Source organism: Podarcis raffonei, chromosome 13 (genome assembly GCF_027172205.1).
Source record: "Podarcis raffonei isolate rPodRaf1 chromosome 13, rPodRaf1.pri, whole genome shotgun sequence".
In the NCBI taxonomy this organism is placed as follows: domain Eukaryota; kingdom Metazoa; phylum Chordata; class Lepidosauria; order Squamata; family Lacertidae; genus Podarcis; species Podarcis raffonei.
In genome coordinates this window covers 26,494,581-26,517,586 of record NC_070614.1, presented here as the reverse complement: position 1 = coordinate 26,517,586, position 23,006 = coordinate 26,494,581, and the positions used below count along the sequence as shown (strand labels likewise).

The following is a 23,006-nucleotide window of genomic DNA, read 5'->3' as shown; positions in this document are numbered from 1 at the left end:
TATAAGCCTATCCATTTGGTAGCCGCCCTCACCCCATTGTGGAGCTCTCCCCCAGTAGCCATTTCGTAATTCTAGCCTCAGCATTTCTTGGAAGCCTGTAAAACTCTGCTTGGTATCCTTTGGGGGAGGGGTGTCAGAGTTGTGTTGGAAAGCAATAAGAAAGTTCTACTAAATTGGATAAAGTTCTGTGTTGCTAGGTTTTGTGTTTTTGTTCTGTCAGACAGAACTTCCATGTTCAACATCTTTGTATGCCAGAAGTCAGAAACAAACAAGGAGTGGCATTATATACTGCTTGCATGATGTCCAGAAGCTTCTACCTGGCTGTCACTGGAAGCAGAGTTCCAGGCTAGATGGATCTTTGGTCTAATCCATTGTGGATTTTTATTTTTAGGGAATCCATTAGGGGCACTAAAAATATTTCAAAAATTATTAACAGGCCACCATTTGGGGGCATAAAGCACTAGGTGGCTCACACATAATAAAAAAAGTACAGATTCTAATTGCTTAGGTAGCAGTATTAATAACCATTGAAAAACATAGGCTACAGTACTTAAAACAGATAAAGCAAAATAAGTCTTGGGGTTGTTGTTTTCAATTATCACTATAAAAAGAAAAGAAAACAACAGTGATGCCACAAAATGAGTAAAACGAGACAGGTTGGGGTGAGTATTTTTAACGCAGTACGCCTCTGCTCCTGGAACAGAGAGTGAGAATCCAGCAGGAATTTGGGTTTGGAATTATTTCAGCCAACAATTTTTATGTTAGGTGGTGGGTAGGTTTATCACCTTGACAGTCGTCAATGTTTAACCTTGAGCTTATCTTCAAGGTATAGGAATGGGTGAGAGGGGCATGTTGTGAACAAAGGATGGGATATAAAGAGCTTGTGCAGAGGTGAGCATGATTAATCATTAGGGGCAAGGGCGTCTGGGGATAGTGAATAACTTGCTAAAAAGAGAGGTGTGGGTTCATAGACCTGTATGGAAGCCTAGCCCCTTAAGCCCAAATGTAAGACTTAAGCTGTTTTTGGTGAATAAGGAGGGGAAAATACTGTGTTCCAATCAGGTCTTTATTTTGTTGTACACCTAGTGGGAGGAAAGGCATCGCTGGGGGACAGGATAGTTGTAACTGTTAGAGACTATTTGTGAAATTTAAAAGTGTGTGTGTATGTGCGCGCACACACACATGCACACTTAACTTAAATGTGTTTCATTTGCTCTCTTTGGTCTCCAGTGTCCATCATGCCTTGTACCAGATCTCAGTCTGAAAACCAGAGCACCATCAAATTCCCAAAGCGGAAATCGATTAGGAGATGTCACAAACCTCTAGAGAATGAGGAGGCTTCAAAACTGAACACAAGCCCACTGTCACTTTCACCCCAGAAGCAGGTCTTGCCTCTCAGCCCCCGTAAACGGCTTGGTGAGTTGCCTTTCTCTTCATCAAACCAAAATATCCTAACACATTCTTATATAGAAAGCCTGCTCAGCCATTCTGCTTGGCACTTAACCAGCTGTATTTTAAGCCGTATTTTAATTAACTGTTGTTGTTGTTTCCCTATTACGTTTTACTGTAATTTATATTTGGTGTTAGTCGCCCTGGCCAGGGAGGGCTGGGTATAAATAAATATTATTATTATTATTATTATTATTAATGAATGGGACTTTGCTAAGTGATGCCAAGATTTTCTCAGATTGAACACCAGAGTTAAGAACACAGGAAAAGCTGCCTTATACAGCTTCAGTATTGTCAGCACTGACTGGTAGAGGCTGCAGGCTTTTGGACGGGTCCTACCTAGAGTTAGTGAATGGAATTGGGACTATTTTTTTCTTGCAAAGCATCTGGTCTATTTCCCATGAAGGCTAACTCGAAAGATAAAAAGTAATTCATGGGTAGGCCTATTTGTGTACTGCTGAAGAGTCTGTGCTTGAAATAATTGCTCTGCTCAATAGTATTCCTACTGACAGGCTTATGTACAAAGATTGAAGTGGTTATTTTTATTCTAAACCCAGCATTTGGAGTTTTTGCAGTAGCAAGTCGGAACAAGTAGGGTTGTAAGTGTACATTGCAAAGGGTCCAGAGGGAAGGAGCAGGCAGAGCGCAGCAACACTTCTCTGAATAAGGAGGCATTTGACAGGCCCTGTGCTTGTGTTTTTCCTAAATGATGCCTATGATAATAAGAGCTCTGAAACTTTAAATGAAATAACAAAAGGCATCTTAAAGACATCATGTTGTATGGCAGACATGAACTCTGGTAAAATAGAGGGCAGACAAACTTGTCTTTTACATATGGGTTCTTGTCTGTATTTCACATTCACTTTCTTCTGCTCTTGCTTTCTTCTAAACTTGGCATGGTGTGTCTTTGTTTCTCACAGGAGATGACAATCTCTGCAATGTCACCCAGTTGCTGCCTTGCTCCCCAAGTAAGCAGGGTAAAAAAGAGAATAGCTTCCCACCCACTTCTCCCAAGGGCCGGGCTTTACTCTTCAGCGAGTGTTCAACCCCCAAATCTCCAACTAAGGGAAGCAATTTGGTTCCCTCTCCCTTTCGTGGTGGTCAAGAAACCCCTAACACTTCACCACAGTATCGCCACCCAAGGAAAGAACTGGTGTGTACTCGTCTCTTTAAGCAAGAAGGTATGTAATAGCATTGTGTATGGTGGAAGAACTGGGTACTACATCTTCTGCGGTTGCTCGGATTTTAAAAAATGGGTTTATAAAGAATTCAGTCTCTTAAGACCTCAGAATCCAAGGCTAGTTCACTGTTATTCCCACAAAATGAGAAAACTTAAGGCATGGCTGTGTCATAAATGCAAAATGGTTTTCAGACTTTTTCAATTGTTACATTACCCGCAGGCAAGAGCCGCTGTGGTTCCATGGAAGGGGTTGGAATATTTCTCACCATTCTCAGCAACCTCATAAAATTACAGTTCCTAGGATGCTTTGAGGGAAGCCAAGGAATAAAAACCATTGAAATTTGTGGTTTAGCTGTGATCACAGAGGGGCTTGACATACTGCCTTTCATCTTTAGTCATTTATTGCTGGTCAGAATATTGCAAGTAAGTTTTATTGGCAACGTTAATGTTAGAATGGCGTCCCTTCTTGAACATTCTTATTTGATTCTTATGTCGACAATCGTAACAACTACAGGCAGTGTTCAAAAAAGCAAGGCAATACATCAGTAGTATAAAACAGAGCAGTACAAGACTCGTTTGAATAGGCAAGGGTCTATTTAGTCTAGCAATCTGCTTTCAACTGCAGCAAGCTGCAACGATAGAACAGCTCAATAAAAGGAACTTTTAGAAAGAGACAGTAAAAGTAATTTTTCATTTATTGTAATAGGCCTCTTCCTAAATCCAGTTTTTGTTGTTGTCTACTGTTGTGTCTGTTAGAAGAGAGTTGTACAATTAGTATTTGTATAGTTTTTGTTAGGTATATTGAGGTGTTTTATTTGTTCTAAACCTGTCTTCATTTTGTTTATACAGGCACCTGTTACCAGCAGGCAAAGAGTCTCCTGCACACGGCTGTTCCGGACCAGCTGCATGCAAGGGAGAAAGAGACAGGTGTTCTGCATAGATTCCTGAGAGAGCATGTCTCTAGGGAGATCCCAGGAAGCCTTTATATCTCTGGAGCTCCAGGCACTGGGAAAACTGCCTGCCTCAACAGGGCCCTGATGGACTTAAAGGTAAAACTGCTGGATTTGAATTTCAACGCTGGTCCTCTTTCAGACTTTTGCTATGAAACATAATGCCGAAAGAACCATTGCCCAGCTCTGGCAAATGGCATTTAACATTATATCGTACAGTTTTGGGTCTACTCTTCTTTCAGAATTCTCCCATATGCCATTAGGTGTGGGAGAACTATGTGAATTCAGAGCCCAGTGAGAACCTTTTCCTGAAATCACTCTCCAATTCCCATAAAATACCGTATTTTTCGCTCGATAACACGCACCTGACCATAACACGCACATAGTTTTTAGAGGAGGAAAACAAGAAAAAAAAATTCTGAATGAAACAGTGGATGTATCATTTTTGTGCTTCATGCTGCGGCCACAGACATGTGATTTGACGGTGAGTTTGGGGTAGCCCAATGCAAAGATCCTGAGGATCCATGTGGATCCATGCTTTGTAACCACGTTTTTGCACCATTGCAGCCCCAGGCAACAGTGGGTGCGTGATTTTTTTGGTGCAGGCTGTAGCCATGGACATGCTATGTGATCTGATGGTGAATTTGGGGTGACCCAATGCAAAGATCCTGAGGATCCATGTGGATCCATGCTTTGTAACCACGTTTTTGTACCATTGCAGCCCCAGGCAACAGTGGGTGCGTGATTTTTTTGGTGCAGGCTGTAGCCATGGACATGCTATGTGATCTGATGGTGAATTTGGGGTGACCCAATGCAAAGATCCTGAGGATCCATGTGGATCCATGCTTTGTAACCACGTTTTTGCACCATTGCAGCCCCAGGCAACAGTGGGTGCGTGATTTCTTTGGTGCAGGCTGTAGCCATGGACATGCTATGTGATCTGATGGTGAATTTGGGGTGACCCAATGCAAAGATCCCGAGGATCCATGTGGATCCGTGCTTTGTAACCACGTTTTTGCACCATTGCAGCCCCAGGCAACAGTGGGTGCGTGATTTTTTTGGTGCAGGCTGTAGCCATGGACATGCTATGTGATCTGATGGTGAATTTGGGGTGACCCAATGCAAAGATCCTGAGGATCCATGTGGATCCGTGCTTTGTAACCACGTTTTTGCACCATTGCAGCCCTGTTTTTGCATCAGATCATTGCTATGTGATCTGATGGTGAATTTGGGGTGACTCAATGCAAAGATCCTGAGGATCCATGTGGATCCGTGATTGGAACCACGTTTTAAGTAGGGAGGGAAGGAAAAACATAGAAGCGACAAGGAGAGGGGTGTGCAGAGAAGCAGCTGGCTAAGAATGCAGGAGAGGGGTTTTACTGGAGGGAGGAAAGGAAGGCAAAAGTCCCCCCCCCCACAAGCCAACCAGCTCTCTCTCTCTCCCCCCCCCCCCCCAACCTGCATGTTGCCTTCGAGTCCCAGACGCACGGAGAGGAATTAGAAGGAAGGACGCTCTGCTTGCCTGGAGGGGAGGGGTTTTCTCTGCTCTTTGTTCCGTTTGAGCAAACACAGTAAGGAAACAGAAGCGGGTGGGCAGTAAGACCCTGAGGCAGAATGCAGGAAAGCAGCAGCTTCCTCCCTCCTTTCCTCCCTTCTCCGGACGATTTGATATTTGCCTGATTTTTGCCTTCACTCGCGCTTGTCAGCTCCAGGGACCACACATTCGCTCAATAACACGCACAGACATTTCCCCTTACTTTTTAGGAGAAAAAATCTGCGTGTAATAGAGGGAAAAATACGGTACTTTTTGCCTGTATATCTTACACTTTTAATATTCCAAAACAAGGTTAAGGAAGCTTTACTGTGGCTTGTATTTGGCCAGCAAATCATATTCCTGGTTTAAGATGGGTATAGGAACCTTGGTTTTGTGCTAACTAAAGTTTGGTGTGGTATCTGAATTGACAAACCATAGGGACAACCATTGCTTTGTTTCCAAAAGTAGGAGTGAACTTAGGAAGTGCTGAAGAAGTGGGGAAATGAAAGCAGACAAACAACTCTAAAGCGTAGCTTAGCTGAACATTTGGATGCTCAAACTGATGAGAGTTTTAAGCTATGGTTGACACAGACCATGCTTTGGTGTGCTGCCTGAATTGAAAATATGTTGCCCCTACAAGATATATGTGAACACATGGCTATTCTATGGATTTAAAGGACCTGCTTTTCCAGGGCGGTATGCTTATAATTTGTGCCTGATGCGGGCAGCTTAGCAGTTTTGCCTAAGAGAGTATATTTGATCATCCCTCATGCTGGATTATTGGTCCGCAGGCACAAAAAAGTTGCCTCCTGTAATTTCCTGTCCTCCACAGTTTCCTTGCAGGTACTTCTGCTCAGTGATGGTCTGTGGAATTGCTGTCTTTTTGTTGCACTTCTTGTACTCTATTGCAAAGTTTGATCTACTCTAAAACACTCCTTTGTCTCCCTGGCAGACGGAGCTCGCTGCGTGTCAGACCGTAGTCCTAAACTGCATGGCCCTGAGAAGCTCCCAGGCTGTGTTCCCAGCAATGGCTGGACAATTGGGCCAGGCTGGAGCAGACAAAGCAGCCAGGGGTGACGTGATCAGAAGGCTGGTGAAACGGTTGACATCAGAAAGTGCACCCATGGCGTAAGTACAAGTCCTTTGTGGTGGGTGGGGGGCATTCTTAAAACTAGCCAGTTTTGAGCAGGTCTGTCATAGGATAGCCATAACCTCTATTGGACAGGCATCCTCACATCACTGTTGTGTTTTGAGTGGCAAGGCACATTTTGTGCTATAAACTTTTCATAAAAGTCTCTTAATGAGGTTTTGAGAAATAAGGATTTAGTCTGAAAGGTCATTCTAGTACTTCAACAGCTATAATATCTAAAGCCTATTATACTGGGCACTTTCTCTTTGCTGTGCATTTGGTGCAGTATATGTGGCTGAGCCATAAACCTTGCTGTCAGAGTTTAGCAATGTCAGTCTAAAAGCCCGTATTTTGATAACAGACTGGGGGGCTTGGACACTTAGTCTTTTGGATGATGGTAAATTTAATTCTGGAGCTAAGAATTTGAGAGATCAATTCAGTCTTCTGCAGTGCTAGAAACATTTACTACTTTTTCTTGTTTTAAACGAAGCTAGTGATTATAATTTGAAATATTTTATTCTACCCTGCCTAAATAGCATAGGGTATCTGGCAGGGGGGGTGCAGTTTCAGTCCTGTGCCAAGGATGCCATGGGGCTACCTGCATTTGATGGATGTTTGGATGCTGCGACAGTGTGGCAGAAAAGATGTTCTTACCGCAGCACATTGCTGGGGTGGTGTTCGTGTGCTCACGTCTTTCATCTTCACAGTTTGGTTGTGTTAGATGAGATGGATCAGCTGGACAGCAAAGGGCAGGATGTGCTGTACACGATGTTTGAGTGGCCTTCCCTCCCCAACTCCCGGCTCGTTCTCATCGGTGAGTGTCGAGAGTTAATGATGCCCAATCCTATGTTTCAGGAGAGAGGAGAGCATGACTTCAGGGCTGGCATTGTGGGGCGGGTGGCACAATTGGAAATCTTCAAGCACCCACACACTGCCAGCCACAGTGCCCTCGCTCCTGCCGCTGTCCCTCCCATTCACTGCTTGTACGCCTGTCCTCTCTCTGTGGCTCAGAAGACAAAGTGCCTGGAAAGCAGGAGCAAGCCACCACCTTCCTAGTCACCTGTCTGAACCCACTAGTTGGAGGCAAGGATTTTACGCAGACTCGGCCCATCTTTGCTACATGAATATGGCATGGCGAAGGCAACAAGGCCAGTGAAGGCAGAGGGAGGAGGAACAACAGGAGGCAGTGAGGAGCGTGTGGACCTGCTGAGGACATTTGGCCTGAAGGCCTCCCCAAACCAGATCAGGCACTTGCTCCAGTAGGATTGTATGCCACTGCCCACCTCACTCCCTTTGGTGGAGGAATGAGTTATTTGTAAATTGGTTCAGTGCATCCTTTGACAGAAATAGAACATCCAAAGGGAGACGGGAAAGCCACCTGGGCGAGTTCCCTGTACAAAATGCAGGACCCGCCAGCCTTCCACTGACCAGCCTATGGGATACAGACCAAAGGCTGAGCAATTCCTGAAACCCAGGAGCTCCAGGTGGCTTAATGGAACATGCATGTTTATCTCAGCATGCCACAAGAAAGTTGCTAATTCTTAAGCTTCTATATGAGGTCTACACTTTTCTGTCATACTCATTGGCTAGGCATTGATGGAATATAAGGTCTTTTCGTGAACTTATTTTGTGAGTCTGTGTGGTCCCTCAAATGCAGAGTGAAGGTAGGTGGAGCTGTATTTCAGACAGCAGGTGCAAGGTCAGCATTCTAGGTGAACACTTCAAGCTGTATGTGAATTCTTGTTTTTGTTGTGTGGTCTCCTATTTTAAGAGTGTGGTCCCTTCATTTCTTAGGCAAGCTATATGAGTGGGAAGCTATGGGGTAAGAAGGATAGAAAGGTATAGAAGGATAGAAATTGGGTGTCTCCAAGGCCTCTAAGCATCTCTTCTCATTGGTAGGGATAGCCAATGCTCTGGACCTCACAGATCGCATCCTGCCCCGCCTGCAAGCCCGTCCCAAGTGCAGGCCACAGCTCCTAAACTTCCCCCCGTACAACAAAGACCAGCTTGCCTCCATCCTCCAGGAGCGCCTTAAGCAGGTAAGATCTCAGAAGCAGAGTTCCAAAATTCGTGTCCTGTTGTTGCTGTTGTTATTGTTGTAAAATTTGTATTCTGCCTTTCATCCAAAGATCCCAGGGCGATTTGCAACAGAAAAATACAAAATGAGAATACAAAATACACCTAAATGACCTGCAGAAGGCACAATCACTTCTGCTTTGGAACCCTGCTAAATTTGTTATTATCTTAACATGCAAAATATATACCTCTTCTGTGCCTAGGGGTGCACTAGTGGTGCTTTCCAGGTTCCCTGCGTTTGAGAACCAGCCCACTTTCTCCCTCTTGCGAGATCGAGGAGCAGTGGCTACTTTGTAAAGTGAAGGAAGGCACAGAATGCTAGTAATCTGGGGGAAATGAGGTGCTGCTGTGCCATAAACAGAGTTACAGCATATAAAAGAGTGAAACAGTGGTGTGTTGTTGTTGTTGTTTTTTAAAGATAAAAATGGCAATTCAGTAATAAGAGAGTCCAAACCTGTGGATCAGGGAAAGCTTGGGCAAAAAGGGGCACTGTATTTACAAGACATCTGAAACCAACTGATGGATGATGAACTTGAACGTGGCCTGGTAGCAGGTCGCCAGTCAATTAAATTCCCTCCGTTTTGGTGCAATACATGCACACCCAGGAGCTCCACTCAGCCCGCTTGGCTGCATCATGCTGACATTGTATTTACTGATAAATCAGTCCTAGCCTGCCTTGTTGCTTGCTAAGCCCTTTGCTCTCTACATCTCTGTGCCACTTCCTGGTGGTAACAAATAAGGTCGGAAGTCGGGGGGGGTGGGGATTAAAGACTGTAAGTTGGATAAAACAAGAGTTCTTGGGCTGTTACAAAGGAGCTGCCTTTACACATGCCCCCAAAACCCTTTTGGTATTTTTTTTACTGAATCCAGAAAAATGTCGCGCAGCAGAGCTTCCAATATTGCTCTTGCAGCTCCTGTTTTCTTCTCCCTGTCCCTTAGGTGTCAGGGGAGCAGGTGCTGGACCACGCCGCCATCCAGTTCTGTGCTCGGAAAGTCTCTGCCGTCTCTGGGGATGCACGCAAAGCTCTGGACATCTGCAGGTGAAGAATATATAGCACTCTTAAAAACCCGAGCTAATTACAGCGCATGTGGGATGTGATTTAAAGCTTCATTATGCTGTTTGGTCCCCCTGCCTGGGAGGTGGAGGGAGAGAGAGAGAGCGGGGGAGAGCCCTCATGCCTTTGTGGTGAGAGGGGAGGGTGCTTCCTGTTCCTGGCTGTGTTAATGTCTGGAAACGTTCACAGCCCATTACCTATGAAGGGTGAGAGGAATTGGTCCTCCCTGCTGCGATTATAGATTGGTTAATTACATTTGGATTGCAAAAGGCTCTCATTAACAGTTCTCAAGCAGACATCTTTATGGTGCTTAGAAGTACTTCCTTTTCCCTTGCAAGTTGGCTTTACGGGAGTTGCTTCCTGCCTTCCTTGACCTTGCCCAGGCATTTGCTTGGGGGCTGCCTCTTCCTCTGTTTGACTCAACAATTTTTTTGGGGGTAAAAACATGTACTTCAGCATAGGCTGATGATAGACGTGACCCCTTGGCAGAAGGAAGGGCATGGCTGTTACTTTTCAGGGATGTTGGGACAGATCTTTCTCGCGCGTGTGTGAAATAGGGTTTAGCTGCTCATAGGTTTGGAAAGGAAACAAGACCGTGGTAGGAACCTCCCTGCCAGACCTCAGAGGTTGGCTCATCAGCCCGTTTGGGAGGAAACAGCGCCGTCTTTCTTCGGCCCAACATATATGATGTCTGGTGCAGGAAACATCAAGTTTGCAACTTGAAACTTACAAGCCATGGTTAAGAGATAGAAGAATTGGGAGTGGACTCCCGATTCTTGGATTGTAGCCCTCCTCCCCAAGTGCCTAATTCTCTTGGAAGAAAAGGATCGGGGACCACATACCATCATGGCCAGGACCACAATAGGCAGCCATTACATACCACTTGCTCTTGCTCTGTCATATCAAAATGGATCTGTCAACTTTGCAAGTAACAGTTTCTTTAGCATCTACAGCAGAGCAAACAGGTGTGTGTGTGTGTGTGTATGAGAGAGAGAGAGAGAGAGAGAGAGAGAGAGAGAGAGAGAAATACCAACATTTGGTCTGCTAAGACCAGACCATGTCATTACAGAGGAGGCAGGTTTAGTCGTTGTCTGAGGACTATCCCTGCCTCCGGGTCTGGTCCTGACCGGATGGATACTAGAATCAGCAAGGGATACCCACATGACCTGAAAGTGTTGCTGTGCAATGCCAGGTAAATGATTCATAAGACCACTGCCATCCATGACTTGATCATGGATGGAGGACTTGACCTGGCATGTGTAACAGAGACTTGGTTGGATGAAGCAGATGGGCCTGTCCTTGCCGCTGCTTGTCCACCAGGTTTCTCTTACACACAGCAACCCAGGTCATGTGGGCGGGGAGGGGGGGTTGCAGTGATTTTTAGGAAGTCAATAGTTTGCACCAGGCGTCCTATTGGGAAGACCCAGTTTTCCGAGTGCATGTTCTGGAAGTTGGGCAATAGGGGCAGTACAGGATTCCTTTTGGTGTACCGACCTCCCCGCTGCACCAAGGATTCCCTGCCCGAGCTACTTCAGGTTGTGGCGGATGTTCTCCTGGAGACACCTAGCTTGGTTGTCCTAGGGGATTTTAACATCCATGCCGACACAACCTTACAAGGGGCCGCTCGGGACTTCGTGGAAAGCATGGCCTCCATGGGGCTGTCCCTGAATAAGTTTGGCCCAACCCATAGCCGCGGACATGCCTTGGACCTGGTGTTTACCTCTATGGATGTTGGTGATCTGACACTAAGTAAAAGCGAAACGAAAGAAGTGCCATGGTCAGATCACTTCCAGGTGCAACTGGACTTCTCTGCGACCCATCCCCTCTGCAGGGAGGTGGGACCAATTCGGATGGTCCGCCCCCGCCACTTAATGGATCCAAATGGTTTCCAGAGAGTGTTAGGGGATGCTCTATCCCATGTTGATGGCCTTTCAGCCGATTCCCTGGTGGCCCGCTGGAATGTGGAGTTAACCAGGGCTATTGACTGTTTGGCTCCGAAGCGCCCTCTCCGATTGCATGGAGCCCGGAGAGCCTCGTGGTTTTCCACGGATCTGAGGGCAATGAAACAATCATTGAGACGGCTAGAGCGCCGGTGGCGGATAACTCATTCCGAATCTGACCGGACACAGGTTAGAGCTCAACGTCGAGCCTGCCAAGTGGCGATAGCGACGGCGAAGAGGACTTTCTTCGCCGCCTCTATTGCATCTGCAGAAAACAGCAGCAGGAGACTTTTTCAGGTGGTTCACAATTTAGCAGAACCACCTGCTACATCGGGGCCCAGTACGGGCCACATGATCTCCTGCAATGATTTTGCAAAGTTTTTTGCAGATAAAATCGCTCAGATTCGGGAAGAAGTAGACTCCACCGTGGGAGCAGGGCCGGGGCGGGAGAGTGCTAGAGTCCTGTCTAGTCAAGTTGTGTGGGATCAATTCCAATCTGTTACCTCCGAGGATGTGGACAGGCTGCTTGGACGAGTGAAACCAACCACCTGTCTCCTGGATCCTTGCCCATCCTGGCTTATAAAAGCTAGCCGGGAAGGACTGGGCGATGGGCTTCGTGGGGTGGTGAATGCTTCCCTCCGTGAGGGAGCCTTCCCAGACCCGCTGAAAGAGGCGGTTATTAAACCGCTTCTTAAAAAAACATCTTTAGATGCGGCCACGATGGCCAATTATCGCCCAGTCTCAAATCTTCCATTCTTGGGCAAGGTGATTGAGCGAGTGGTTGCTGAACAACTCCAGGCACGCCTGGAAGAAGCGGACCATTTGGATCCCTTCCAGTCGGGATTCAGGCCTCATCATGGGACTGAAACTGCCTTGGTCGCACTGGTTGATGATCTCTGGCGGGCTAGGGACAAAGGTGAGAGCTGTTTCCTAGTTCTGCTGGATCTCTCAGCGGCGTTTGATACCATCGACCATAACATCCTTCTGGACCGTCTTGAGGGGCTGGGAGCTGGGGGCACTGTCATACAGTGGTTCCGCTCCTTCCTCCTGGGCCGTGTTCAGAAAGTGGTGGTGGGGGGTGAGTGTTCAGACCCCTGGGCTCTCACTTGTGGGGTGCCTCAGGGTTCTGTCCTCTCCCCCATGCTTTTCAACATTTACATGCAGCCACTGGGAGAGATCATCAGGAGGTTTGGGCTGGGTGTTCATCAGTATGCGGATGATACCCAGCTCTACCTCTCTTTTAAATCAGAACCAGTGAAGGCGGTGAAGGTCCTGTGTGAGTGTCTGGAAGCGGTTGGAGGATGGATGGCGGCTAACAGATTGAGGTTGAATCCTGACAAGACAGAAGTACTGTTTTTGGGGGACAGGAGGCGAGCAGGTGTGGAGGATTCCCTGGTCCTGAATGGGGTAACTGTGCCCCTGAAGCCTGGGAGTCATTTTGGACTCACAGCTGTCCATGGAGGCACAGATCAAATCTGTATCCAGGGCAGCTGTTTACCAGCTCCATCTGGTACGTAGGCTGAGACCCTATCTGCCTGCAGACTGTCTCGCCAGAGTGGTACATGCTCTGGTTATCTCCCGCTTGGACTACTGCAATGCGCTCTACGTGGGGCTACCTTTGAAGGTGACTCGGAAACTACAACTAATCCAGAATGCGGCAGCTAGACTGGTGACTGGGAGCGGCCGCCGAGACCATATAACACCGGTCTTGAAAGACCTACATTGGCTCCCAGTACGTTTCCGAGCACAATTCAAAGTGTTGGTGCTGACCTTTAAAGCCCTAAACGGCCTCGGTCCAGTATATCTGAAGGAGCGTCTCCTCCCCCATCGTTCTGCCCGGACACTGAGGTTCAGCTCCGAGGGCCTTCTGACGGTTCCCTCACTGCGAGAGGCCAAGTTACAGGGAACCAGGCAGAGGGCCTTCTCGGTAGTGGCGCCCGCTCTGTGGAACGCCCTCCCATCAGATGTCAAAGCGATAAACATCTACCTGACATTCAGAAGACATCTGAAGGCAGCCCTGTTCAGGGAAGTTTTTAATATGTGACATTTTAGTGTATCTTTCATCTTTGTTGGAAGCCGCCCAGAGTGGCTGGGGAAACCCAGCCAGATGGGCGGGGTACAAATAAATAATAATAATAATAATAATAATAATAATAATAATAATTCTTCTTCTTCTTATTATTATTTATTATTATTAACATAAGGGGAAGCCACTGCTTGCCTGAACCATGCTTAGAAGATAGAATATTTCTATATTCTGAGCACGGTTGAGGCTTTGTGGTTGCCTGTGTGTGTGTTTCACTATGGTGCTCCCCTTCCTTTGCATTTGTTTACAACTACAACTAATCCAGAATGCGGCTGGCAGACCAGCGACTGGGAGCAGCTGCCAGGACCATATAACACCAGTCCTAAAAGAGGTACATGACTCCCAGTACATTTCCAAGCACAATACAAAGTGCTGGTGCTGATCTTTAAAGCCCTAAATGGCCTTGGTCCTGTATACCTGAGGGAGTATCTCCACCCCTATCATTCTGCCCGGTCACTGAGGTCCAGCTCCAAGGGCCTTCCAGCAGTTCCCTCACTACAAGTAGTAAAGTTACAAGGAACCAGGCCGAGGGTCTTTTCAGTAGTGGCACCCTACCTGTGGAATGCCCTCCTATCAGATGTCAAGAAGATAAACAATTATACAACTTTCTGAAGACATCTGAAGGTAGCCCTGTATTGGGAAGTTTTTAACGTCTGATGTTTTGTTACGTTTTTTATATTCTGTTGGAAGCCACTCAGAGTGGCTGGGGCAACCCAGTCAGATGGGCAAGGTATAAGTTGTTGTTGTTGTTTATTATGCTCCTCCCAACACCCTCCAGCTAGGCCTGTTAGATCCCCACCTTTGCAATCTTGTAAGAGGCAAATTATCCTTCCACACATTTATAATTTAGTCTGTTGGTCTGTTGTTTCCATTGATGGGGTTTTCATAAAAGCTTTGTCTCTGACAGATTTTCATTTCATTTTGACTTGGCCATAGGTCATAACTATCAACACATAGTAGTTTGGATGTACAAACTTCCTAAAATAAATTACATTTCTTTTAAAAAATTCAAAATAAAATTTGCCCCTGAATAATTTTGTAAAATACTGAAAACCAGTAGGAGAAATACATGAATTCATTAAAGTTGATACAAAACCTATCAAACCACAGATTCCAGGGGAGCATTTAGCCAATGTTAAGAGCCCATTGAATTTAATGGGAGCATTAAATATATTCTCTTTCCCTAAAATAAATGAAAACCAGAAGAGTTTAATTTTTCTGGATCATCGCCTTTGCCCCCCTTCCCTTTGACGTATGGCAAAGCGGGTACACTAAAAAAAAAAATCAACAAAAAGATGTCCCAAAAAAGTTCAGCAACTTTGACCTTAAAAAAAATGTTGGGAATATGGCAACACTAGTTAGGGTATATGTCCAAACATCTTTAGTTTTGGCTAAGTTTTGTTTTAGCTTAGTCTGAGTATTTGTCAACTTAAACAGAGATTTAGCCGTGCTCCGCACCACCCGTGGGGTGCCCAAATTAGACAGTGGTTGGCACTGGGGCTTCAGGTTGAGAACTGCCTCCAGCATCGCTTCCACTACAACAAATAGAGCGTTAGTCTCATTAAGAGGCAAGATTGTAATGAGCTCCCATTAATGGGCCATGCATGTGCCACTCCAGGTCTCCCATGTGTGGGGGTGGGGGGGGTTGCTTGCATAGTTTTCCCTCTTGTGACTTTTCAACACTGCTTTGAGAGCAGGATTGGGGTGAGAAAGACAGAACAGCCACATGGTATGATAAAATTACGGGCTGGTTAGGTACCTTGTTATGACAACAGACAAAAGCCTAGAAACACAGTCCTTCTGGACTGCTGATTTTCGTTGATGGGTCAGGACCCATAACCGGTTACATCCAGGCACAGTCTCCTCCCTTCTTCTCTCTCTCTCAATCTTTTTTGGCGACTGCTTATGAAGATAACCTTAATCGAACCATTTGCTCCCTACCTCCATAGCTGTAAAGGGATGGGGAAGCGGGACAAAATAAGGAAACTCAAGCGCCAGTCCTTAAAATGCTAGTTTCTTACAAATGAGCCACCAGAATGGAAATGGGAGGAGCCTAACGGAGCTGCTGGAATGGGCATGGGGAGGTTGGCTTGGCATATGCTCCACCTGTCATGGAACTCAAACTCACAACCCTCGCCAGCATGGCCAGTGGTCAGTGATGATGGGTGGTATAGTGATCAGCAACCTCTGGAAGACCACAGGTTAAGCTGCCCCTGGAATGGGCCCTGCTTTCCATGCCTCCCACTGTTGCAGCCTGCTGGAATATCTGGTGCCAGATGGGAGATGATGATGACTATTGCTATCATCATTACTATTACTATTATTAATAATATTTAAAAGTGGGGTTTTTTGGTCGTACAAAAAAAAGTGGAAAAAGATCTATATCATATATATTCAATATTGTACGAACTATATTCCGTATAAGCTCGTTCCAAATATCAATATATTTGTCCAAACAAACCCATGTCTATAAGTAGTCCGTTCATCTGTTGCGAGTGCTGCCCTGTCTTCCATCCATCGATTCAAGGGGACTAGATGAGAGTTGAAGGATGGATAGCCCAATGGAACTGGTCTTTCAGTGGACAACCTAATGAGAAAATCTGGAGTAGCCCTGTGTTGGGGATTGATAAAAAGCATTAGCAGGGAACTAACGCCTTTGTCTGAAATGTTACTCTTGTCCTTAGGAGGGCCATTGAAATTGTGGAGTCAGATGTGAAGAGTCAAACTGTGCTTAAACTGCTGCCTGCCTGTAAGTAGCTTTCCTCCCCACTCTTCCCCCTGAGCAGGTCCTAGGCTGCTGTGCAGTGCTGTCATGTTTCATTAAATGCTTTCCTGACCCTAGTTGGTAGCGTTTCTTCCCAGGGACTTGTTCAGGCCTTGCTGAGGGATGTGGGGGGCAGCGGTGAAGGGAGACAGAGAGGAACGTGCAGCTGGCTGGTACGGAAAAATGTTCTCTCTTCCAGCAGTCAGCCCTGCAGAGGGAGGCGAACACCTGCTCCTTGTCTTTCCTGCACTGGCTTTAAGTGTAACTTGAGCAGTGCAAATGCAGGTGTGAAGCTACTACTACGTCCAGGGAGCATGAAAACAAGCGATTTTGGTTTTCAAAGCATCTCCCAAAATGAACTGAAAATGTGAGCAGCTTAGGGACATTGTACTCTGAATGTGTAGTGTTGCAATAGCTTTGGGTCCACCTTGCCTCATCTTTTTCTCATTTGCTGTAATGTATAAATGGTGTGGACATCTGTTACTTCTGCTTCAGAGTAGGCAGGATGGAGAGCAGAGACACTGTTTTAAATCTGTGCTAGGCAAATTGGTCTGGGTCTGGTCATTTCCTGAGTATGAGACTGCCTGGGAACTCTAGCTATGTCACTTTGAGCTCTGGCCCAAAGGCAGCATATAAACACAAGAAGAGTGTATTCATTACGGTGGTACCTCGGGTTAAGTACTTACTTCGTTCCGGAGGTCTGTTCTTAACCTGAAACTGTTCTTAACCTGAAGCACCACTTTAGCTAATGGGGCCTCCTGCTGCCGCCGTGCCACTGCCGCACGATTTCTGTTCTCATCCTGAAGCAAAGTTCTTAAGCCGAGGTAATATTTCTGGGTTAGTGGAGTCTGTAACCTGAAGCGTATATAACCCGAGGTACCACTGTGCAATAATCATATGGGAATGAAGCTTTGCCTTTTGAAGATACAACCCATGCCAGGATCCTCTTACTGCCTTACTCTCCATTCAGCTGCTCACTATCTTCTTTCTGACTTCTCCCGTCCTCAGGCAAATCCTCTTCTAAGCCAGCCACAGACTCCGCAGTACCCCAGCGGGTGGGACTGGCCCACGTATCCCGGGTGATCTCTGACGTGTACGGTGACCGTTTGGCCTCAGGTGCAGGCCGTGGCGATGCCAATACCTTTCCCTTGCAGCAGAAAATCTTGGTCTGTTCTTTGCTGCTCTTAACCAGGCAACAGAAAACCAAAGAGGTGACTCTGGGAAAGGTGAGTGTTCAGATTCTCTCTGCCCCCCCCCCAACCTCTTCAGATTGCCACTGCTAGTGTATTATGTCACTCTTACTTGGCAGGGGGCTTTGCTTTGCAGCACAAGAGTTCGTCTCTTAAAACCAGAGTCCTCGGGAGCACAAAGGAAGAAGTGCACAAGTAGTTTCTCTGAGTCCTACCATGGACCCACTTAAAAATGTTTGGCTGTTTATGCGGGACGTGCAGTACACAAAGAACTAGAGTCCCCAAAAAAACCTTCAAGGGAATTGGCTCCATCTGCCTCTCTCTTCCTCTCCTCTTACGTTTCCCGTCCTTGTTTTTTGTTTGTTTGTTTTTTAAGGCCATGGGAGCTAATGAGAACTGTTTGCTTACAGAAGTAAGTTTTATGTTTCAACAGAGTGGAAGATGACGGCTTGGAATGTCTTTTAGTAGTTTTTGGTGCAGCATAGGCTACATGCATCACACCCTAAAAACCTCTGTCTTTTCTTTGAGTATTATTCTACCCATCCTAAACTACTGTGGGCTGGAAGGGTTTTGTGTCTCTCCACCATCAAGTCAGTCTGGATAGCTCACTCGGTTAGAGCATGGTGCTGATAGCACCATGGTTGCAGGTTTGATACTTGTACGCGACAGCTGCATATTCCTGCACTGCAGGGGGTTAGACTAGATGGTCCTTGGGGGTCCCTTCCAGCTCTATGGTCTGCCGCCCCCCCACTTGCTCTGGAAGTGTGGGTTGTAGTAGCAGTGCTCATATGCCAGAGGTGTGGAGCAGCACTTGCGTGTTGCTTTGCCAGCAACTTTGGCTGGGCTGTGCGGGACATGAACCGGAGTCCTATTATTCAGTTAGAAGCCACAAAGAAGGATGTAACTAGCCCCGGGGCACTTGGAGGGAGCCACAGAGAGAGCAAGTTACATTATGCACACTTTTCTGTTTCCTCTACTCAAAAACGCTGTGTTTTTTCAATGGCATTTCCTCCTAGCTGCATGAGGCCTACAGCAAGGTTTGCCGCAAGCAGAAAGTAGGAGCTGTTGGCCAATCAGAATGCCTGTCGCTTTCGGCTCTCCTGGAATCCAGAGGCATTGTGGGCTTGAAGAAGACTAAAGAAGCGCGTCTGACTAAGGTACTATGCAGACCTACTTTTGCTATGGCCTGGACTCCAGCAGGGGGGGGAGGGCAATATCCAAGGTCCCCTTCACCTCTCAGAAGTGGCCATAATCTGGTGGTGGGACATGTGCTCTGCATGCTGAAGGACCCATGTTCAATCTCAGCATCTCTAACCAAAAGAACCCCAATGCAAGGAGAGAGCTGCCACCACTCAGAAAGGACCGTACTATGGTAGATGAACTCAATAGTCCCACTCCATATGGGGCTGCTGAATATATTTGATGGGGTAGTTTGCTAGTAAACATCAGAACTAAACTGTGTGCTGAGATCCGAAATTTTTTTGTGTTCCTCAGCAAATTAAAATAAACCTTTGAGAAAGGGGTGTGTGCTTTGCCGTGGAAATGCACGGCATTGGAATTAGCCCCCTGCCTTTTAAAGTGGTTTTACATTTATTTAGATCAGTGTTTCCCAAACCTGGGTCTCCAGCTTGTTTTTGGACTACAATTCCCATCATCCCTAGCTAGCAGGACCAGTGGTCAGGGATGATAGGAACTGTAGTCCAAAAACAGATGGAGACCCAAGTTTCGGAAACACCGATTTAGATTAAGAATATACTCTCTCCCTAAGGACTCAGTGTGCAGCGTTTCCTTATTTCATTGGTCCTCAGTGCAGTCACTTGGAAACATGTTGATTCCACCACTCCAGTATAGTGGAAGAAATAACGCTGAGCAGTGATGATTTGCCCCAGTGGTTCATGGTCCCAGCCTCCTATGGAAAACTTTGGGTGCCAGGCTGCTTTGATGCCTGAAAATTCACTGCTGGCTTCCTTGGATTCATCTGTCTCCCTCCTCGGCCTGCCTTAGCTGTGTTGGTGGGAGAGCTGCCGCATCTTTCTTGTTCTCCTTTGTTTTAGCTCTGTGGGAGAGCCACAGTGCACAGCCCCTCCTGTCAGTCTGATGAAAGAGGCTGCACCCTTCTATAGGAGGGAGAAGTGTAGAAATAATGGAGAATTAAATGTCAGCATTCTTGCAGATAGGTGTGCCCAAAGGGGAGCAGAAGTGCAAAACCCAGAGGTTCCTTGCCAGGTCAGTTGACAGGAGCGAGCCAGCAGAAATTCGCACCGAGTAAGCTGGAGATAACTTTATTAGCAAGACAGGATCTGCACAGGAGTGTCAGGCCTAATGATCACAACAACTGCCCCCATGAAGCAGATGCCAAGACTAAAGGTCCCTGCCTCCCCACAGCCAGCAGTGTCTCCTCTTCTCCAGAGTTTTTTCCAAGCAGTCAGTGACTCCCCACTTCATGCCTCTCCTGGTTCTGGAAGGCCAATGGGGAGGGGAGCTTGTTGCAGCAAGTGGGAGAGACACCCATGCCTCTTCACAGGCCTGACCCACCTCTGCCTCTTGGCCTCCCTCCTCTCCTGCTTCAGCTTCTGCCTCTGATTCTGGACTGCTCTCTGCCACCAACTCTCCCAGCTCACTAAGACCTGTTGCCTCTTCACCTTCTGAAACCTCCTCTTCCCTCTGACCACTCAGCATCGTCCCACCATCACTCCCCGGGCTCTGAGTTCTCTTCCCAGATGGGTTCCTCCCACCACTCCTGTGTCCAACCAGTCCCTGACATCAGTTGATCTGCCTGTGTAAGATCTGCCACCACCACCAGTGCAGCTGTGAAAAGTCTCAGGAGCATCACAGGGCACTTTTGGGCTGCCATGGCGCCATTGGCTCTGCTGCACAGAGATAATGGAGGTCCCCCTGCTATCCTGTTCCCCTAAGACCTTAGCCCTGAGCTAAGTAAGTTTCGAAAAGGTGGGGAATACCTGCCTCAGGATGGCATTTTATCTATGCAAACAATGGGAATCCTTCTGTGGAGCAAGGAGCTGTCAAGAGAAGAAGCCGTGATGGTTGAATTTTGTTTGATGGCCAAAATTGGTTTGTTCGGCAGCTTGAGGAAGAAAGCAAGTGCTGGATGAAGGAAGTATAAAGATACAAGACACCCATTGTACCTGATGGTTTTGGGCCTCCTCCCTCTGCCCACAAATGTTCCACCTTCCATCTAGTAGCGCAGCAATAAAACTGCTAGCACATTTGCAAAGCTATGCAGGGCCTGGTATGCTTTCAGATTGGATGGCAGACTCTGTGTTGAGATTCTTGTCTTGCAGGGGTTTGGACCAGATGGTCCCTCAGGTGTCCCAAATCCTATGATTCTACAACCTTGGGAATTGGCAGTGGGGGAATCCCATGACAGGTTGTGAAATTCTGCAAGGGTCACCATACGATTTTGCTGCCGTTGCAATGCGGGCTTTGGGCACTGGGTGGAAGCGGAGCTGTTTGGATGGCATTGTGTACAGCAGATGTGCCTGTATTCTCTCTTCATCTTCCCATTACGGAGGCCTAGTGATTTCCAGCGTCCTACAAGGAGTGGCCTCCTGTAGAGACTGTGCTTTTTTGCAACGATGGATGCTGACTACCAGTTTCCAGCCTGACAAATCCTTTTCTTCCCAGGTCTTCCTGAAGATAGAAGAGAAGGACGTGGAACATGCCCTCAAGGATGGAGTTTTGGTTGGAAGCATCTTGGCCGAGGGGATTTAAGAGTTCTTGCTCTCACCTCCTTTCTTGCACAGAATGTTCCTAACTAATGGACCGTAACTTCTCGCCGGAAACATTTCATGAGGCATATCAGTGGGTGGATGATTATAGTTATCCCTACTCCTCCCGCCGGCCCCAGCAGCATCAGTGTTATAAAGATGCCCTGTCTATTTTTCCAGTGGGTGTTTTTTAAACTGCAAGGTATCCTAAGCAATGGGTGGAATGGAGCTGACTCAGTTAATTTTTAAGGAGCTGGACTTCCACCCTTCGCCTAGGTATCTCCCCTTACCTACACTTCCCGTTTTCTTTTTATGAATCCCGGAGGGAGAAACACACGCCAATGGTGTTAACATCTCTCCCCCCCCCCCCCCCGCCCGCCCTCCACCTGCACACATACTGGGGCTGCTTGTGTCACTCCTGGGGCGTCTGCCTGTCTTAAGCACCCAAGATGAAAGAGGATGAAGGCTGTCAGCAAGAGAGCCCATTTGCCAGAAACAAAAACCATTAACGTCACAGGAGGAAATAAGGAGGCAGCAGCTTCTCTCGCAGGCTCCTTTGAAGTCAAGGCTGTTTCCGCGAAGCAGATGTCAGTCATGCTGAGGCTTAGCATCTCAGGAGCTGCAGTGGGGCTTAGCGAGAGAGAGCGAGGCACACAAACCTGAAGTCTCCAAGCGTCTTAACGTTTATGAACTGTGGATGCAGCCTTGGAGCTGGAACTGGTTGCGGCCTGGGGCAAAGAGCTGGTCTGTTTCGTTTCTGAGCCACTTCGGCGAACTGCCGGCTGCTTAGTTTGAATGCCTTTGTGTGGAACTCAAAATTCTTATAGTTAACATGAAATGCTGCCTTGGGTTTCCACACTGCGCCCCTCCCTCTTTGAGTGGCTTGCAGCCCTGGTGAGGGAAATTTCAGAACATCTCTTTCCCACCCCACCCCATGAGTTTATAGTATTTGAGATGTACTGAAATGCCTATTTACAGCCAGATGTTTGTTTTTTTAAAAAACAGATGGAGTATATTCCCATTGCTTTTTAAAGTTTTAATAGATTAAAACAGTCCTGATTATAGTTTTGATGTGTGGTGTGTGCGTTTTGTTTAGTTGGGGCTCAGATTCACAACTTTGTGTGTTGGTTCCTTTAAGGCAACGAGGTGGCGCAGATTCCCTTGCATAGGATCCCTAAGTTGCATCCTTCGTGTCGTGTGGTGCGTTGCTTTCCCCAGTGGCGGCTCCGTAAGTGAGGGAGCACCCAGTGTTAATCTCTTGTCCGTTAGAGCAGGGCTGCAATCGTGTTTCAAGTATCTTCAAGCAGCAACCGCTCGAGATTTCCTATACACAAGGGTGCACGTTTGGGGGTGGTAATTCGACATTGGCATTCATCTAGAAATGCAACAAGCCCTGCGGATTGTGGTTTAGTGCTCACTAGGCTCTTGTCATGTGTCGCCTTGAATGTCACGTCACAATGTACTTGCAAGTAGTGTTTTTGCGCATTCCGTATGCTGCCCTTGTCTTCCAGATTTGTGCTTGCATTTAGCATCTGTTGCAGTTGGTTCTGTCTGACTTTGTGGTGTTGTTGTTGTTGTTGTTGTGTGTGTGTGTGTGTGTGTGTGTGAGAGAGAGAGAGAGAGAGAGAGAGAGGTACAAAATATTAGGAGCATTCACCCCTTTGCAAATATTCTAGTTAGCCCAGGTATGGTTGAACTGCCAAGGACCTTCAATTTTATCCATATTGTCCCCTAAGTTTCCATGCTGCCCAGTACCCTAGTTTGTGGAACTTTGCTTACAGTTGAGTGGCAGAAAAACCGGGAGACGTACTACATGCATTTTTTGTATTTTTTTGGCAAGTCAGAGTGGCTTTGGCAACTTGCTTGTTCAAACACAGCAGAGTGGGTTGACTTGACCCATCTGCAGCCCTGATGGCTGGCTCCTG

General features: G+C 46.9%; 1 protein-coding gene across 1 annotated transcript; it reads left to right on the top strand.

The window, feature by feature from the left end:
- Positions 1 to 1,230: 1,230 nt before the first annotated feature.
- CDC6 (cell division cycle 6) lies at positions 1,231 to 22,145 on the top strand. Its single transcript, XM_053361489.1, has 11 exons — positions 1,231 to 1,416; positions 2,370 to 2,630; positions 3,479 to 3,678; positions 6,066 to 6,241; positions 6,950 to 7,056; positions 8,142 to 8,281; positions 9,258 to 9,358; positions 16,084 to 16,148; positions 17,172 to 17,389; positions 18,370 to 18,510; positions 20,999 to 22,145. The coding sequence occupies exons 1-11, from the start codon at positions 1,239 to 1,241 to the stop codon at positions 21,083 to 21,085; spliced, it is 1,674 nt and encodes a 557-aa protein (XP_053217464.1). The 5' UTR covers positions 1,231 to 1,238; the 3' UTR covers positions 21,086 to 22,145.
- Positions 22,146 to 23,006: the final 861 nt, after the last annotated feature.

Coding starts and splice junctions, on each gene's coding strand:
- CDC6 (XM_053361489.1), top strand. CDS start 1,239: ATGCCTTGTACCAGATCTCAGTCTGAAAACCAGAGCACCATCAAATTC. Junction 6,242..6,949: donor TCAGAAAGTGCACCCATGGC/GTAAGTACAAGT, acceptor TCATCTTCACAG/TTTGGTTGTGTTAGATGAGA. Junction 16,149..17,171: donor GCTTAAACTGCTGCCTGCCT/GTAAGTAGCTTT, acceptor TCCCGTCCTCAG/GCAAATCCTCTTCTAAGCCA.